We start from the raw sequence: 16,681 nt of genomic DNA on the forward strand, positions 1-16,681 counted from the left end.
TTCCTTCAATTTGTCACACTTTTGCCTCTGAGCCTTTCACATGCTGTTCCTTCTCCTGGAATGCTCATCCACATCCCTTTTTCCTGGCTATCTCCTCCTCTCCAGTTCTCAACTCAGACCCTGCCTCCTCCAGGAAGACTTCCCGGACTTCTCCAGAATAAGGTAGTCGCCTTTTCTTTACTGTCATTTCCCCAGTGCTCACCCTGATCACTCTGTTATAATCCCCAGTTTATTATCTGGACCCCCCAAGTGCAGGGACCATCTCACCAGTTCATCACTCTGTCCCCCATGCCCAGCCCAGAGCCTGGCATGTGGACTCAGTAAGTGTCTGTCCAGAGAGTGAATGAGCGATGAGTGGACAGTACTATTACCCTCTGCGCAGCCCAGCCTCTGGCCCCTGCACCACCCAGAAGGGAGCATCATTTATCCATCTGGGCCCCTGGATTTGAAGGGCAATTCAGGGCTGTCTCAACCCTGGACCCAGGCCCTGCTTGGGCTGGGGACAGAGAGGGGTTGAGACAGTTGCTATACTAAAGGGTGGCATGCCCTGAGGCCAACCATGTCCCTGGGCCTGTCTGAGCTTGTTAACTCCAGGGAGAAGATGCTGTCTGAGCGTGACAGCTGAGGGGCCCCCTGTCAGCTCCCATCAGCATGAGCCCTCCCTCCCTACCCTGCCTTCTGTCCCATCTTGCATGTCTCCATTGTGCTGTCACCTCCTCCAAGTAGCCTCCCCTGATTGCCCAAACTAAACTCACCCCCTCATCCTGGCCCCTCATCTATTTCCTTTGTGTCTCTTACCTTACCTGTTAGTACTGAATTCATCAATTTGTTCCTGGGTAATTGTCTCCCTAATTCTCTAGGAAACCACATGAGGTCGTCCCACTGCCTGCACCATGGCCTCCCCAGTGCCCAGCGTAGGTGCTCCCTGAATGAATGAATGAGATGAGAGTAAAGTGGAAAAGCGCCTTGGCTCTGGGGCCAGGCACATGGGGTCTGAATCCAGGCTTTGATACTGACCAGCGGGGTGATCTTGGGTGAGGGACTGCCCCTGACTGAGCCTCAGCTTCCCTGTCTGCACTCACCTGTGCAGATGGTGGGCTCAGCCCAGGCCTGGAGCCCAGGAAGCCTCTGCCATGGCCACCCTGTCCTTGCTCAGAGGTGGAGGAGGCTCCCCAGAGGTGCAGTGGGTGATTGCATTGCAGACAAACAGGCTTGGGTCTGGCAGCAGGGTCCTGGGGGTCCAGGTAGAGCCAGTCACTAAATTCCCTCTTCCATGATTCCCTACTCAGCCTTAGCAGACCCCCAGTTCTGACTTCCTGCCCTGTCTGCTGAGCAGGTGGAGTCGGCCCACTTGACAGAAGGGAAGACTGAGGCCCAGACATGCAGATAGAGAGCACCAACTTAGAGAGCCTTGGAGCCAGACAGGGCATCATGAGAAACCACCTAGACCAGTGCCCCAGAGGGGCAGGGTCCACCCAAATTACCACAATGAGTCTGGGGCAGTCCCAGCTTCTTCCCAGGCATCCAAGGCAGGACCCCAAGGCTGGGGGCCAGGGTTGCTCTGCCTCTGCACTAGTGCCCCCAAATCTGGGCTCCAACAAGGCTTCGGAGCTGTCAGGCAGGATCAGCAGGGGCCTGGCCCCATCTCCCCAGATTTAATTAACAGGCCTTTCATCTCTGTCCTGAAGGAATCTGCTATCTTCTGTCTTCTTAATTAACATTCATTAAGCAAATCTGAACAGGGTTTTTCTCCCTCCTTTCTTTGCCTGGAAGGTTTTAACCCTTGGTAGGTAGGCTGCAGGGAGGGGAGCCTACCACCTTTGCTTTAGCTCCCAGTGGGAGGTCAGGCCTCTGCAGGGACTCCCCAGGTCCCCAGGATAAGCGCCACACAGAGACACCAGCCCCTCCTCCCACAACGCCTCCGTGCCACCCTGATTCCACCCTATCCATCTTCCTGAAGGAAACGGACATGGGTCCTTCTGCTCAAGAAACTTCCCTGGCTCCCTGCCACCACTCGAACAATGGGTTAGGACAACGGGCAGGTTGTGAGGTCCGGCCTCAAAGCCCCAGACTGCAGAGAAGCCGAGGCCGTTTGGCCTGTGGCTTCTATGGTTCAGCCAAAACATAGGCATCAAGTCATGAGTGTGCAGAGGGGACCCCAGGGCACAGATGCCTTTGCTGGGGTCATGGTGGGTCCTGCTGGGAGGTGACACTCAGGGCCTTCTCTTAATAGAGGGTTGGCGACAGGCATCTTGTTGTCCAGTGTCCTGAATGGTGACTTCCACACTTCTCCTGGCTCATTTCCTGCGGTTACAGAAGTATTGTCTTTTTATCATGCAGATTTGGGGAGTTACCCTGAGATTTGGTGGGTGCAGACACCCCAGGCCTAGGGGACCATACTTGGTTTCCCAGCATCGGGGGACCCCAGTGCTGACTCCTCCCTGACTCCTGTCCTAGGGAGAGCTGACCACAGGGATGGGAGAGGCTTGTGTGAATATCCTCAGCGAACCACTTCCCTTCTCTAGGCCCCATTTGTATAACCAGTGCCCTGGGCCCAATGACTTTATTCTGGTCCGGCGTCCACCAACTCTGCAGGGCCACCAGAGGGCAAGCGGGGCTAGTCCTGTAATGTGGCCAATGCTGCCACCTGGTGGTGGATCCGGGCTGAACATGAACAGGGAGAAACTGTAAATGCAGCAGGCGAAGGGAGCAGGGGAGGAGAGCTCCTGCAGACCCCCACCGAGGTGGCCGGCCCAGGCAAGGTGGACGCCTCAAGGATCACTCCAGGAGCTAGGCAAGGTCAGCGAGCACCCCACTGGCACCTCTCAAAGGAGCCATCATCTCTGGCCCAGCCCCTATAGGATCAGCCTTTGCCAGCCCCGTGGCTCCTCTCATTCCCCATTCCCTGAACTACACTCAGCACAGCCCTGGGGTCACCAGGGTGAGGGACATGAGGTCCCCGGCCCCCCACGAACTCACAACCCTCAGCAGCCGCAGGCCCTTTATAGGGCGGAGCCCCAGTTCATCGCCATGGTGCCCAGCAGAGCATCTGGCCTCTGCACCCTGCCTCACCCCCCAGGACCAACTCCCCATCCAGAGCTGCAAACACACAACAGGCTTGCCTTAGCCATTCAATCCTCTGAGTCTTTGCAAGTTCTGTGCCTCTTGCTTGAGATGCTCTCCCCCTACTCATCCTTTATGACTCATTTTACTTATCACCTCTTCTGGGAAGCACCTTCCAACTGCAGGCAGAACTAGCCACCCCACCCTCCCGACACCCCAAATCCCCCTGTGCAGCACCTTCTGTTACATCTTATCAGCCTGTTCATTGACATCAATGCATATGGCATCTCTCCCTCACTAGGGCATGGGGTGGGGGTGTCCAACTCGCCCCGTGTCCCTGCCCCAGCACAGTGCATGTTCGCTGAGAAGAAATGACTGAAAAACACGTGATCACAGCCCAGTCTTATAAAACAGGCAAGAACAAGCCTTGGAATGTCATCAGGTGGTTTCTTAGTGTGCCCCCCCCTTCTTCAGCCAGACTGAGGGCTCACAGAGGGCAGGACTTGTCTTCATTGTACTGATAGCAAGTTATTTTTATTTTGTGTGTCTGTGGGGGGGTGTAATTAAGTTTATTTATTTATTTTTAGAGGAAATACTGGGGGTTAAACCCAAGACCTCACGCATGCTAAGCATGCGCTCTACCACTTGAGCTATACCCCCCCCCCATAGCAATTTATTGCCCACTCTCTCCACCCTTGCCATGCTGGGCTCTGGGACAAGCACTTGGCAAGTGCTTAGGCGTTTCCAACAGGAAGGGTTGAATGCAGCGAAGTGCATGCTCAGGGGATGATGGATGGAGGGAACCTGGAAGTGCTGACATCAAGGACACTGCCGAGCTGACCCCATGGGAAGCTGCCACCACCTGAGGCTCTTGGAGCACAACCTGTAACTGCAACCCAGGGATGGAAATAAGAGTCAAAATGCCACCGCTGCTGCCACCACCACACAAAGCCCTCTCAACCCCCACAGAGCTGGAGAACGGGGAGCGCACCGCTGCGGGAAGCCTCCTCCTCTGTAACCTCACCTGCCATCAGGAAAAAAAATCACCAGGAGCGCAGAGGCCATCCTCGACCTACTTCTACCTTCCCAGTCTCCAGAGAGGACATCTGACAGGCAGGACCTAGCTCGCATCGGGACCCGAGCTGCAAAGGCTGCAGCTGAGAAATAGTCCTGAGTCTGCTGAGGAAGTTCATTCCTGTTTTCCTTAGAGTTTTTCTGGGAAGGGCTCCTAAGTTTTATCAAGTGTTTTCTCTAGCATCTGTTGATATGAGCACATAGCTTTCTCCTTTGATTTACTGATTTTAGTGAATTAAAAGGGGGCATCTCCTGGGGGGAGTGGATAGGGAAGGCCTCTCTTTGACGTGATGTTTGTGGTGAGCCCAGGTATCCTTGGTCACAAATATCAGGTTGGAATCTCTGCTTTGAGAGCAGAGAAAAGCCAGCAGCAGAAGCGCTTTTCAGAGTTAACAGAAACACAAGCAACCATCCCAGGAACCTGCCTGGGGTGACTTTATTGCTGGGAGAAGAGTGCAGCAGGAAAAACCAGATAAAGACCCCCCACATCCGCTTTTATCTCAGGACTTGAAAGGCACTGGTCAGAAGTTTCCGTGTAACGAGCAGCCACCGAAACCTCACCACCGCGGTAATGAACCGGTGTCATCACCAATCCCGTTGTACAGATGCGATCACTGAGGCTCAAAGAGCCAGGCAAAAGCAGCTGCGGGGGACTCGCAAGCCGGGCACTGCCGGGCACGTCCACCAGGTGGGGTGAGCGCCCCGGGACGGAGCGATCGGGGAAGGCGGGGGCGGCTGCCCCGTCCGTCCCTCCCTCCCGCGTGGGTCCCGCCCGCCGGGGGAGGCGCGGTCCGCGCCCACCGGAGCCCGAGCCGCGGCGGGCGGGTAGAGCCGGGCGCGCACCGCCGGAGCGCAGGGGCGTCGGTGCCCTTGACCATGGCGGCGGCCGCGCTCCTGCTGGGCCTGGCGCTCCTGGCGCCGCGGGCGGGCGGCGCGGGCATGGGCGTGTGCTACGACGGCGCGGGGCGCCCGCAGCGCTGCCTGCCGGTGTTCGAGAACGCGGCGTTCGGCCGGCTGGCGGAAGCCTCGCACACGTGCGGCAGCCCGCCCGAGGACTTCTGCCCGCACGTGGGCGCCCAGGGCGCGGGCACGCAGTGCCAGCGCTGCGACGCCGCCAACCCCAGGCTCCACCACAACGCCTCCTACCTCACCGACTTCCACAGCCAGGACGACAGCACCTGGTGGCAGAGCCCGTCCATGGCCTTCGGCGTGCAGTACCCCACCTCGGTCAACATCACCCTCCGCCTGGGTAAGCGCGGGCTCCGGGCACCGCCACAACCCACCTCGTCCCGGGCTGGAGGCAAGAGGCTGCAGCCCCGGGTTGACTGTAGGATCCAGATATTGGGTGGGGGGTGCTCAGGAACGGGACCTGTGCTCTCCACCATCTGGAAGGATAGACTGATGGGTGGCCCTTGGGGCTGGGAGAGGCGGGAAGTTTCCCGGGAGCCCTTTACAGAGCGGTGGATCTGGGTGCAAGGAGGATGCTCTGTAATGGTTGTTCATCCTGGACCCAGAGCTATTGCAGGGAAAGGAGGGAGGTGACCACCAGGGGCTGAATTAGTCTGCTCTCTGGGTCAAGAGCTCCTAATCTTGGGTCAACTGGTTGCCTTTGGGGGTTCTGTGAATCCCTGAGGCTGTGTGTAGTCCCTGGGAGTGTTCTTGGGGACAGCAGCCACCGTTCACCACTGGAAAGCTGTAGCCCTCAGGGCAGGAGCCAAGTTTCACCCGGGCGTTGGGTAACTGGACCGGATGTCCCACGCCAAGGTGCAGGAGCTCCTAGATTCCCTGGGAATCAGAATCCTGAGTCTGGACCCAGCACTTTACCCCTGGCACCTCCCCCATTGCAGGGAACGGGATTGCCTCCTCCCTGCCAAGTCCAGCCCAGTCCAGGTCCTCCTTGGGCCCCTTTGATGTGCCAGGCACTGAGCTAGGCATCTTAACTGTTACAGCCTCCATGACTTTTTCCAGGAGGGGCTGTTTCCACCCATCCACTCTCCCTGATCTGTGGGTTCAAAATTTCCCAAAGCTTGAAAACTCAAGTGTTTTTATAACTCATTTTGGTTGCTCAAGCTGGCCTGAGGCTGTTTATAGACCTCCTTGATCCTGGAGTGAATGTTCATACATTTTGTTACTGAGATGTTCTTTGAATGTGGCTGTTGGCCCCAGACCCGGCCGGGTGTGTTAACACAGTCTGTGCTATAAGGACGGCATCATCTCTGTAAACTCTGAAAAGTTCTGAATTCCAAATTACATCTGGAGCCAAACAGTTTGGATAAGGAATTATGGGACTGTATCCCTATTTTTCAAGTGAAACAGTTGAGGTTCAGAGAAGTTAAGTCTTTTGCCCAAAGACACACAGCTGCCAGGTGATATTGACATCAGTATATATCCAAGATCAGAGCATAGACTCCTTGACGTGAGTTCCACCCATCAGTAGAGTTGGCTCTTCCTAGTTCTGGGTAACAGTGCCTTGGGGAAGGCTGGGAAATGACACTGAAGTGGGGGGGGAGGGGACACTGAAGCTTCTAGGCAGAGCAAGCCAGTAATGGTGCCAACTGCCACCCCAAAAAGCTTGGTTGCCTGGGGCCTTGTCACCTCTGATCGACATGTCAGGTCCACTAGGTGGGGCTTGTTGATGGGATGGGACAGAGTCTCTACCCAGGAGGGCGACAGGAAGCCAGTGGGGGCAGGGAGGCTGGGGGAGCTGGCTGGCTGGGGCTGGCAGGACCCCAAGGCCACAGGGGAAGGAATCTGGGACAGGGTGGGGGCAGTGGAGAGACAGGCTGTTCCATGACAGAGGGTGGGGGTTTGGCTGATGTGTTGCTTGTGTGGGTGGAACCTGGGGCGGGCAAGGGGCTCAGGCCAGGCACACAGGGTAGGGGGGCCGGGGAAGCATCCGGGTGTTTGGATTCGGGGCAGCTCCCATAGTTGCGCCGCGTGCCCAGTCTGCAGCTGTGTGCGGTGCAGCCCTGAACTCTGCCTAGAAGGCCCAGAAGCTGGGCGGTTTTCGTCCTGTAACCAGGGACTTGAGGCTCAGACCTGGCGCTGTGAGTGTGGGGCCAAGACCTCACAAACACTGTCACTCACACATATTCACAGATTCACACACACTCAAACTCACACATACACAGCCTCACACTCTCACATCCACACACTCACGCTGACACACACACACCCAGCCATATCCTTCCCATGGTGTTGGGGAGCACCAGGCCTGTAGGAGGGACCCCGGAAGTGTGTGCGCAGTGAATGAATGAATGAATGAATGAATGACAATGTCACCTCCTCCATCCTGCACCCTGGGACCAGCTCAGGGTTCTCGCTTACCTGCTCTGGGACACAGAATAGGATAGAAGACACAATGCAGCTTTGGACTCAGGCCCGCAGAGCCATTCGCTGGGCAAACGCCACCTCCTCTCCATGCCTCAGTTTCCTCCCCATCCAGTGGGGTAAGCGTCGTCACCTTCCGGGGTGGTTGTCCAGGTCTCATGAGCTCATGTTGGGCAAGCCCTTACAGGAGCTGGGACGGTCCTTGTGTGTGGCCAGCGTGATCTGCTGAGAGTGGCTCAGGCTAAGGGTCCCCTTGGGGTGGCTTCTTCTGAAGGGATTGAGAAATGTTTGCCAAGCTGGCTGCCGAGAGACGTCCTGACCCTGGGTTCTGTTTATGCACGAGGGGTGCCGGGGAGCCACCACAGCCCCAGACTTGGCCCGTTTGGGGTTTCATTCCACTTTGGTTTTCTCCGTGCTGAGCCATGGATTGCATCATATTGGGGGAAGAAGAGGTCTGGGGTCACCAGGGTATTCCCAGTGGAGGCCCGACCTTCACATGGGCCAGGGAGCCTCTCCAAGCCCTCAGACTGCCTCTGCTGGCTCCATCCCTCCCCGCTTGACGTTCCTGGGAGGGGACAGTGGGCTTCAGCTCTGGCCTGGGTCTCCGGGAGGGACCAGGGTGAGGGACAGGGGAGGGAGAGGCGGCCAGTCAGCCCTGGATGGAGGTCGCTGCTTTCCCAGCCCCCTGTGAGCTCGCAGACATCTGTTCCAAATCCCAGAGTCCAGCACTAAGCTGAGCCTTCCTGTCTGGGATGAAAGGCAGCAGCGGGGTCTGGCGGCTCCAAACCCTCCACTGAGGCCCTGGGAAGCAGGCGGGCTGGGGCCTGGTGGCCGGTGAGGGGCGTAGGGGTGGTGGCTGGTCATCAGGAGTGACAGACACTCTTCAGGAGGTTCTCACCATGTGCTCAGAACCCCACTAAGTCAGCGCCCCATTCCAGCATCATTTGTTCTTTTATGGACAGAGAAACTGAGGCTTTGAGGATGAAATCAATTGCCCAGGGTCCCATGGCCAATAAATGAGAGACCCTGGGTCCCTCATCACAGGGCTCTGCGCCTGGGGGTGGTTAAGTGTCCAGGTCAGGCCATTCGCAGCCTTGGCTTTTGGCCAGGCTAGGTGGAATCTCCATTCCTGCTTGTCCACTTTTTTGGATTTCTGAGAATCTCCTGGAAAGACCCTGAATTCTGAGCTCTTGAGTGAGGGGGACATTGCAGGATTAAGGTGGGTGGGCTCCTGCCAACTTCCCTCCAGCCCCAGGTCCTGGCTGGGCACCACCCGTGTGCAGGGCTGGTCCCTCTCCGCATCCTTTCAGTGTGTGCTCCGTGCTCACAGGGCCTTGGCGATGCCAGCCTTGGGGTGTGGCCCCTCAGAAGATGAGCCAGGCCTGGGAATGATGTGGGTAAGGATGTATGCCCTGGGAACACATGCGGGGTACGTGGGCCTCACAGAGATCCAAAGGGTGGCAGGAGTGGACAGAAGAGTGAAGGACATTCCAGGTCAAGGGGACAGCACCTGAGGAGCCAGGAGGCCGCTCTGTGTGTCCTTGGACCCGCACGGCCTGGCTAGGAGGACAGCAGGGCCTGGCCCGGTGGGAGCCCGGCGTCGGGAGGACCTGCCGGCCCCTGCGGAGCCCGACGCCAGCTGGGTCTCCTGAGCTTTGGCTCTGTTGCGTCTTCCTGTCGAGTGGGCGGCCGTGTTTGCGTTGGACGAGGCCAGTGCTGGGGGGCCAAGTCCTCCTTCCTTCTCCCTGGGGGTTCTGGCTGGAATGCTGGGCCCCAGCAAGGTTAGGAGGTCAAGGCAGTGGACCTGATTAGCCTCAACCACAGAAGCAGCCCCCCGTGGCCCTGGGCCCAGCTGGCCCTGGCCACCTTCCCCCTCTCGGGGCTTCTCGGGACGGACTCGGCAGTGGCAGCAGTGAGATGTTCCAAAGCCCCTGAAGGATGCAGGCGGCCTCCGAATCGGCCTCCGTCGCCTCCCAATCTGGCTGCGCCCAGTGCCCTTCAGCAGGGCCGAGGGTGGGCCGAGGCTGCCTCTCTCCTCCCAGTTTTTGCTTTTGCTGTTGCGTCTGCCCGGCACCCTTTCTCCTCCTGCCCTCTCCTGGCGGAACTTCTCTGGATCTCATCCGTAAACAAAACAATCGTATGCCCCAGACCCCCCCGGGGATGTAACAGTGGACAAGCTTCTACCTGCCCCACGAAGCTTTGAGGTGACCTCCTCCACGAAGCCCCGGCCCCCAGGATTGGACAGAGGGTCTGCCTTTGCATCCTGGCGTCCCCCTGCCTTGCCTTGTCACAGTCTAGATCATGACCATGAGCTTTTGGTTGGTTTGTGTCCCTCCCTAGCTCCGAGCTGCAGAGGGGACGCCTGTTTTCACAGCTGTCCCGGCGTCCAGTGCAGGGCCCCCTGCGCAGTGGTGCTGTTGGGTGGGCCAGTGAAGGGAGTAAGTTAGCACTTAGTCCTGTGCAAGCTACAGGCCGGGGGCTGTTTACTCATTAAGCCCTCTTACTGCAAAGCCCATTTTGCAAATGGGGAAACTGAGTCACTACATTCAAGACACTTGCCCAGTTCACCCAAGGCAGGTTAGGAATTTTAGCCCAAGGCCACAGAGCTTGGGTAAAGCAGTGGAGTTGGGATTTGGACCCCAGCACGTCCTGGCTATACCATATTTCCTCCAGGAAGTTCTCACTCCAGGGAATGAGTGAATGAATGCATGAATGAGTGACTTACCAGCCTTCCAGGTACATGGCAAACTCCTAAGCTGTGTCCCCACCCCTCCCTCCTGGGCCGGCCCCCTCACCTGCATGCCCCAGGCTCCAGCCACTTCACCCACCTCCCATCCCCTCATCTCCCTGCCAGCCCTGCCACCATCTCACACCCCTGGCTTTGCCTTTTGGGATCATGGTCGATCTCTGGGGCCTGCACCTCTCGCTCAGTCTACCCCTGAGCCCTTGACTGGGTCATTCGAGCATTCTCCTGAGAGTCAGCCGTTGGATGTCACACAGGGGCCTCAAAGTGAGGGACCAAAAGTAAAGGCACTCATGTTCGTAGCAGCGTTATCCAGAACAGTAGAGACTGGAAGCAACTCGAGTGTCTGCTGATGAATGATAAGCAAAATGTGGCATAGCCAGACGGAGGAACATTATTCAGCCTTAAAAAGGAAGGCGATTCTGACACCTCCTGCAGCATGGATGAACCTGGAAGACATTATGCTCGGTGAAATAAGCCAGACACAGAAAGATAAACACTATATGATTCTCCTTATATGAGGTACTTAAGCGTCAGATTCATAGAGACAAAGTAGAATGGTGGTTGCCCAGGGCTGAGGGCAGAGGGGATGAAGAGTTGTTTAACGGGGACAGTTTCCGTTGGGGAAGACAAAAAGGATCCTGGAGACGGATGGTGACGGCGGTCGCAAAACAGTGTGAATGTGCTTGATACTCGTGAACCACGCACTCAAAATGATTAAGATGGTAAATTTTATGTTATGTATATTTAACATTAAAGAGTAAAGGCACCCTTCTTCCCCACCTCATGTCTCCATGCACTGAAGCGAGAAGCTCGGGAACCAGTTGCAGTTCTTCCCTCCTCAGCCCTTGACTTGAGCATTCACCAGGTGACTAGATCGTTGTCTAGAATGTTCTTTGTCTTTGCTTCCTCTCCGTCATTCCCACTCATCCCCTCATCTGCTCCCTGATGTGTTGCACTGGCCTTGAATGCCCTGCCATCTCTCTTTGCAAGCTTGTAGGTTGCACATTTCAGTCACGGCTCAGTTCAGACTGGACCTCAGAATCCTTCTTAACACGGAGCCCTGGGCAATAATCAATCAGATGAAACCTGTTAGCCTTCCCCAGCTTAGACAATAGGCTTGACAATCTTGATCCATATTTGGGGTGTAAACTCTTGGCCCGAGGATGAGAGAATTGTCATGGGCCCAGCCCTGATGCAGCCAGCCTCCCGTGGTGTCTGGCGTTGTGGTCATGGGGCTTCCCCAGCTCTTCGCAGGGATTCACTGAGCCTTAAACTGCCAAGAGCCCTAATGGGAGAGGACAGGAACAGCGGCTGGGCAGGTGATGGGACCAAGGAGCCCTGCTGTGATCCCGCTGCAGGCTGGGAGCGGCTCTCCCCACCTGGTTCTCATGCCCGCAGTGGGCAGGGCAGCCTCGCCCACACATTTCCAGCTCAGCTCCCCACCCTGCCCCCTCCAGCCCCACCCCCCCAGGCCACTGCTCCCCAGATGGCTCCAATTAAAGGGCTTTGTTTTGTTACCATTTTCCCAAAATAAGCCTCTCCTTGGGAGCTCATTCTGCTCAATCAGTGCCGGATGTGGGCCGGCCTGGGTCTGACCGCCCTGGTGTCATTCCTGACAGGCGGTATGTCCCAGCTGGCTGGAGAGGCCATGGCTTGGTGCTCCTAACGGCTGTGCATCCTTGGCACTGTGGGTTTGGGTGCCTCGCTGGTGCTCCCCAGCTGCCCCCGGCCTCTTCACCTGTTCTGTAAAGACCCGCCCATCTGTCCCACTGGTCTGGGACCCCCTTGGGACAGGGGCTGTGAATCCTCAGAGCTGAGCACAGTGCCTGGCTTGGGTGACCTCTGCAGTCTTCTTGGGCTCCAGCACCCCCTTCCTGGGCAGCCCCTTCTCTCTGGGCACCCACAGAGCATTGGATGTGGGAGTGTCTGGTTCGGTGACTTTGGGGCAGACAAGCCTGCGGTCGAGTAGAGACTCAGCTCCATGACGCTGGGTGAGTCCCTTTTTCCTGCCTGAGCCTCAGGCTTCTTCTTAGTAAAATGTGCACAGTGATGCAACTGTTTGGGGAGCTCTGAGACTCACTGTACAAGGAGCACTTAACAAGGTGCCTGGCACATAGAAGTTGCTCACTAAATGCTGACTGCTATTAAACAGACTCATTCGGGGACTGTGACTTGCACAAGCACTGTGACGGCCTCAGCCGTGCTGTCAGGCCTGCCTGTCTCAACTTGCTCACTGGATTCTAACTGGGAGGGTACAAATCATGCTTTATCTGCCATGCATTTATTGAGCACCTACTGTGTGCCAGGCACTATGCTCAGCTCTGAGGATTCACAGTCCCTGTCCCAAGGAGGTCATAGACTAGTGGAAGAGATGGGCAGCTCTTTACAGAACAGGGTGAAGAGGCCTGGGGCAGCTGGGGAGCACCAGTGAGGCACCCAAACCCACAGCTCCAAAAATGAGTAGCCATCAGGGAAAGTGGGAGAAAGGGCTCAGGCTGGGGTGTGTGGTCAGTCTGCTAAGCCACTGGGATGAACAGGGATGCATGGAGCCAGCCAGGTGAGGAACAGAGGGAATAGCATTCCAGGCAGAGGGAACAGCCCGTTGGGTGTCCAGGAGGTGAGATCCATGTGGTCCCAAGCACTGTCACTCCCCAGTTAACAGTTGGGGATGATGTTTTGACCCTGCGTTCCTGACGGGGGCACACTTGTCTCAATCACCCTGAACCCTCCTTGGCCCCTGGAGTTTGCAAGGGTCTGGGTTGAGGCTGCAAATTTAATTCTTGTCGCTGTTTAGAAGATCTCCAGGGCCAGTTCATTCCCCAGCCTTCAGGTTGCCTTTGGCAGAAACCTTTTCATCACAAAGCAGGGATTAAGTTGCTTTCTTAGCCCTTCTAATTAACTCTTGTAACAGAAAGTCCCTGCCGTGCCTCTGTGATGTTCCTGGGCCTTCTCCTGGCCCGGCAAAGAGAGGGCGAAGCCGCAGTGTTTCCTAGCGTGTGATGTTGCTCGTTTGCATGAAATCCCGGTGACTGCCTTTTTCCAATCACGCTTCTAGCTGCCAGCTACCTTTTAAGTGGCTCCAAGCTCCCCTCCCGCGAGGTGTCTGGCTGCTAGATGTTTACAGGGGAGTCTGGGCCGTGGACCTGTGCGGTAGCCTCCACGCAGCATCCTTTGGTGAATGTACATCTGGGGCAAGGCCCCACCTGGTTCCAAGGCCTGATGCCTGCTCAGAACTGAAGCGGCCGCCCCAGACACCAGCTCCATTGGTGACATATGCTTTCTTTTAAGGGACTCGGAGTTCCAATGCCAAGCTGTGCTGCAATGTAACTGAAAAACATCTTAAAACAGAACGTGGCAAGGCGGTTGCTTTTGAAAGTTAAAAAAGAAAAAATTGTGTTTTCTCCAGTTTTTAAATGAGAACAAGCTTTGTGAGAAAAAGTTGGGAAAAATGCATAACAACTGTAAAGGGAAGAAAAGTCACTCCGAGTCCTCTGCCCTGAGGACAGCCAGGCTTATTCATTTGATGTTGTTCTTTTCTGCCTGTTCTTTAGGGATTTTTAAACATAATCTGATGATTCTAAACGTAAGATCTTGTGTCTTTTTTTTTTCCCATTCAACATTTTGACTCTAGCTTTCCCGTGTATTACAGACTCGTGGTCAACTGTTCCAGTGGTTTCAATCATCCTGTGAGTTTATGCCCTATAACTTTTTTCTTTTTTAAAAAAATTTTAATTCTTTGTTGGGGGCGTAATTAGGTTATTTATATGTGTATAAGTATATATATATATATATATATATGTTTTTTTAAGTGGAGGTATGGGGAATTGAACCCAGGACCTCCCACATGCTAAGCACTCACTCTACCACTGAGCTCCCCGCATCATGCCCTACAGTTTATTGAACCTGGGAGGGGAGGGTATAACCTAGTGGTAGAGCGCATGCCTAGCATGCACAAGGTCCTGGGTTCAATCCCCAGCACCTCCACTAAAAAAGATAAATAAATAAATACCTAATTACAATTTATTGAACCCTTATGGTCGCAGTTTTTTCCCCATTGTAAAAAACTCCTTGATGTTTTTATGGCTCTTCATTGTGTCGCCAAACTGCATCCCCAAGGGGCCAATATATTTGCATTTCCCCCAATTTTTCTTTTATTGTGGTAAAATACACATAACAGAAAATGTATTATCTTAGCCATCTTTAAGTGGGCAGTTCACTGGTGTGCAGTACATCCATTCACGTTGCTATGAAGCCTTCACCACCATCCACTCACAGAACTTTTTCGTTTTCCCAAATAAACTGTGTCCACATTAAACACTAACTCCCGTTCCTCGGCCTCCCCAAGCCCCTGGCACCCACCATTCCACTGTCTGTCTCTGTGACTTTGACTACTCTAGGGACCTCGCGGAAGTGGAATCATACAGGATTAATCCTTTTGTATCTGGCTTATTTTGCTTAGCATAATGTCCTCAGGTTTCATCCATGTTGTATTGTGTGTCAGAATTTCCTTCCTTTTCAAGGCTGAATAATATTTCATTGTGTGAATAGACCACATTTTGTTTATTCACCATCTGTCGATGGACACTTGGGTTGCTTCTACCTCTTGGCTATTGTGAATAATGCTACTGTGAACATGTGTGTCCAAATATTTCCTCAAGGTCCTGCTTTCAGTTCTCTGGGGCATATACTCAGTAGTGGAATTGCTGGATCATATGGTAATTCTATTTTTAATTTTTTGAGGAACCGCCAAACTGTTTTTCATAGCAAATGCACCATTTTACACTCCTACTAACAGTGCACGAGAGTTCCAACGTCTCTACACCCTCACCAATGCTTGTTATTATTACCTGTTTTTTTAAAAATAATAGCCATCCTAATGGATGTGAGGACCAATTTTTAAATAAATATATATCTTTATATGTTATACCATATGATCCAGCAATCCCACTCCCGGGCATATATCCAGAGAAAACTATAATTCAAAAAGACACTTGCACCCCAATGTTCATAGCAGCACTATTTACAGTTGCCAAGGCATGGAAACATCCTAAATGTCCATCAACAGATGACTGGATAAAGATGTGGTGTGTGTATACACACACACACAATGGAATATTACTTAGCCACAAAAAAGAATGAAATAATGCCATTTGCAGCAACATGGATGGACCTAGAGATTATCATATTGAGTGAGGTTAAGTCAGACAAAAACAAATATCGTGTATCACTTATATGTGGAATCTAAAAAAACATGATACAAATCCTATTTACAAACCAAAAACAGACTCATGGTCATAGAAAACAAACTATGGTTACCAAAGGGGAAAGGGCAGAGAGGGATAAATTAGGGGTTGGGAATTAAGAGATACACATTAATATATATAAAATAGATAAACAACAGGGACCTACTGTATGGCACAGGGAACTATATTCAGTTTCTTGTAATAACATACAATGGAAAAGAATCTGAAAAGAAAATATATATGTAAGTATTTATGTAACTAAATCACTTTGCTGTACACCTGAAACTAACATTGTAAATCAACTACACTTCAATAATTTAATTTACATTTCCTGACTTTTAAGACTAGACATTTATGTGTATTCATAACTCTTAAGAACCAATAAAATTTATTTAAAAAATATATAGCAGCTTTATGGAGAAAAATTCATCCAATTCAAGTGTACAATTCAGTGGTTTTTAGTATTATTCACAGAGTTGTACGTGCACCACCCCAATCCGTTTTTGAATGTTGTCATCACTCCCAAAATAAACCTGGTGCCCATTAGCAGTCACCCCACCCAGTCTCTACCCACCCCCGGACCCCATCAACCACTCATCTACTTTCTGTCTTTACAGACTTGCCTATTCAGGACATTTAATATAGAAAGAATCAAACACTATGCAGTCTTTGTGGTCAGCTTCTTCTATTTATCATAACATTGTTCAGTTTAATCCACATGGTAGCACATGTCAGTATTTCATTCCTTTTTCTTGCCGAATAGTATTCCGTCGTCTGAGATAGCTCAATTTATTCATTTATCTGTTGACGAACACTAGAGTTGTTTTGGCTCCGTGTATATTTGAGTCCTGCCGCTGTGAACATTGTGTCCAAGCGTTCGTGAGGACATGTGTTTTCATTTCGCTTGGGTATATGCTTAGGAGGAAGACTGCTGAGTCATAGGGTGATGCTGTGTTTAACCTTTTGAGAAACCACAAGACTGTTTTCCAGAGCAGCTGCATTGTTCACATTTTTCACCAGCTGTGTCCGAGGGTTCCAGTTTCTCCACATCCCACCAACACTTGTTTTATGTGTCTTTTTAACGACGTCCATTGAAGGGGAGTGGGATCTCGCTGTGGTTTTGGTCTGCGTTTCCCCAATGGCTGGAGATGCTGGGCGTCTTCTCTTGTGCTCAGGGACCATTTGAGTGTCTCCTTGGAGAAATGTCTATGCAGATCTTTTGCCC

General features: G+C 53.3%; 1 protein-coding gene across 2 annotated transcripts in view; it reads left to right on the top strand.

Moving 5' to 3' along the window:
• Window positions 1–4,933: 4,933 nt before the first annotated feature.
• Window positions 4,934–16,681, top strand: part of LAMC3 (laminin subunit gamma 3) — a 58,309-nt gene continuing 46,561 nt past the window's right edge. Inside the window, exon 1 of one of the 2 annotated variants that reach the window (XM_074362418.1) lies at window positions 4,934–5,386. In XM_074362418.1, the coding sequence (XP_074218519.1) occupies window positions 5,014–5,386 (373 nt within the window). In that variant the 5' untranslated portion in view covers window positions 4,934–5,013. The remainder of the gene's footprint in view (window positions 5,387–16,681) is intronic. The other variant, XM_074362417.1, reaches the window with a different exon arrangement.

Source organism: Camelus bactrianus, chromosome 4 (genome assembly GCF_048773025.1).
Source record: "Camelus bactrianus isolate YW-2024 breed Bactrian camel chromosome 4, ASM4877302v1, whole genome shotgun sequence".
Lineage (NCBI taxonomy): Eukaryota > Metazoa > Chordata > Mammalia > Artiodactyla > Camelidae > Camelus > Camelus bactrianus.